General features: G+C 34.7%; 2 protein-coding genes across 4 annotated transcripts in view; one reads left to right on the top strand and one right to left on the bottom strand.

Moving 5' to 3' along the window:
• Nucleotides 1–2,648, top strand: part of LOC106867470 (zinc finger protein 726) — a 22,997-nt gene that overhangs the window by 10,710 nt on the left and 9,639 nt on the right. The gene's annotated exons all lie outside the window — the stretch shown is intronic.
• Nucleotides 7–2,648, bottom strand: part of LOC106867478 (zinc finger protein ZFP2) — a 25,121-nt gene continuing 22,479 nt past the window's right edge. For all 3 annotated transcript variants that reach the window (XM_052978007.1, XM_052978006.1, XM_014912362.2), the window contains exon 2: nt 7–1,807. In XM_052978007.1, the coding sequence (XP_052833967.1) occupies nt 550–1,533 (984 nt within the window). In that variant the 5' untranslated portion in view covers nt 1,534–1,807 and the 3' untranslated portion in view covers nt 7–549. The remainder of the gene's footprint in view (nt 1,808–2,648) is intronic.

Raw genomic sequence — 2,648 nt, forward strand, 5'->3', positions numbered from 1 at the left:
CAATAGAGTTACTGCTGGGCGGTCATAAAAATGTTATTCCCTGTGACATATTTCATCCGGTTTAATCGTAATTTATACACATATATTGTTTATATAATAAATTACGCTGCGCGTATCTATGTGTGTAACAATTTTAGAGTTCGGATTCTAGAGTTAGGGTTAGTTTTAGGGTTAAGGTTACGGTTAACAGTCTAGTTAGGGTTAGGGTTAGGGGATTAATATGATATACACCGTTACAGCGCTAACTGTTTTCAACTGAATAGACGTTAGTGATTAGTAGAAATTATCGAAATAAGACAATTTTTTTACATGAAATAAATTCGAATACAAAAATTTTTTTCTGTTCTATAACACAAAATAGATAAGTATACGAAGTTTGAAAGTCTTTCGGTACCAAAAACACTACATAAAACATTAATGAAAACTGGTGCCCCCGTTTTGAAATAGATCCCTAAATTGCTCTCACACCCTATCATATCTTTTCATGTGTAAATACATTTATTGTTATATAAAATATTGCTTTTACAAAAACCCTTCTGATGTTGACAGTTATTCTTCTGTGTGACTACACACATGCGTAGTCAACTGTCTTTTTCGAACAAATGATTTGCTGCAGACATCACAGTGATAAGGCTTCTCCCCTGTATGAATGTGCTTATGTTCGATTAAATGAAAATTTCGAGAGAATGATTTACCACAAATATCACAACAATATGGCTTCTCTCCTGTATGAGTTTGTTTGTGTTCAATCAAAGTATGATTTCGAGAGAATGATTTACCACAGATATCGCAATAGTATGGTTTATCTTCTGTATGTATGTGTTTGTGTTTGGTTAAATGATGATTTTCAGAAAATGATTTACCACAGATATCACAGTGATAAGGTTTATCTCCTGTATGAATACGTCTATGTTCAGTCAAATTACCTTTCTGAGAGAATGATTTACCACAGATATCACAGCCATGTGGCTTCTCACCTGTATGAAGACGTACATGTGTACTTAGGCTACTGCTTGTAGATAACGATTTGCCACAGATGTCGCAGGTGTATGGTTTCTCTCCAGTATGACTGCGTATGTGTTTTGTTAAGCTACTACTTGTAGAGAATGATTTACTACAGATATTACAGTGATATGGTTTATCTCCTGTATGGATACGCATATGTTCAGTTAAGTTATGGCTTCGAGAGAATGATTTACTACAGATATCACAGTGATGTGGTTTCTCTCCTGTATGTATTTGTTTGTGTACAGTTAAGCTATTTCCTTCAGAGAATGAAATACCACAGATATCACAGTGATATGGTTTCTCTCCTGTATGAATGCGTATGTGAATAGTTAAGGTACTTTTCTGAGTGAATGATTTACCACAGATATCACAGTGATATGGCTTCTCTCCTGTATGAATGTGTTTGTGTTCGGTTAAGTGGTGAGTTCGAGAGAATGATTTATCACAGACGTCACAATGATATGGCTTATCCTTTCTGTGAATAAGTTTGTTAGTAGTGAGGCCATCTTTTTGAGAGAATGACATTTTACAAATACTACAGTGTTATATTTTCCCAATATTTTTTGACATCAATCAATCCACTGTGGTTTTTATTCAACCATATTCTCACACAAATGTTTATCTAATTTTCCTTCCTATCACAATATATATTTTCATTTTCAAATGTTTATATATTTTATTCCAAATATTTTCTCTGTTACATTTCCATCAACTGCAGTCTTTGTTAATATTTGTAGATGTTGCAAACTCCTTCATAATCCGATTTTAATTAGAATCAAAAATCATCTTGTATACATTCCTGTCAATAAAACAGAGACATTTTACAATTAATTTCAGTACATAGAAAATGTTTCACTGTAATTCTACTTGGAAACAGGTAAGGGCTGGCAACAACAAAACTGGGAAATCAGAGTGCAAGGAAGGCATTGGCCCCTCTTTACCCATGCCCCACCTAAAAAAGACATATTATACCTTATGGGAATCAGGGTGATCCTGGGATTGAAAATCTGCCCTTCATTTGGTTCTTGAACATCCAGCATTGAGCTCAGGACTGGTTGAGGATTTATTGTGTGCTAACAGTTGAACATTCAAATTTAAAAAAAACAAAAAACTCCCAAAATTTGTGAACCTACAAGTTTTTCATTTAAACTGAATTTAAAGTAATACCATATTGGTAGGGTACCACTAAATGCTTTATTATTATTGCTAATCATGGGGAAGTAATTCAGACGCTCAGACGCTATAAGAAAACGAGATGTCAGTGTTAACATATTTAACAGCCTGTCCGATCCACATGGTTTCGGGTTCAATTGCACTGCATGAAACGTTAGTTACGTGTCTACTGCTATATCTCTGGGTCAATCAAAGTCTTGGTGCGTGAGTGAGTCTTTGTGTTTGCGTACATTCCAGTAACTTAACAGTTTGGCAATAGAATAAGTACCCAGGCTTAAAAAACACAATGGGGTAGATTCGTTTGACTGAAACCCTCTAGGGTGGTACCCCAACATGGCTGCAGTAAAGCAAGTAAAAAGGGTAGAGATCTTTGTTTTGACGGGGATTTTTCCAATTTTTTTTTTTTCACCACACACTTTTTAATGAGGAAAACAAACTTTGGAAATTTCTTTTCTTTCCCATATACA

Source organism: Octopus bimaculoides, chromosome 29, assembly GCF_001194135.2.
Source record: "Octopus bimaculoides isolate UCB-OBI-ISO-001 chromosome 29, ASM119413v2, whole genome shotgun sequence".
Classification (NCBI taxonomy): domain Eukaryota; kingdom Metazoa; phylum Mollusca; class Cephalopoda; order Octopoda; family Octopodidae; genus Octopus; species Octopus bimaculoides.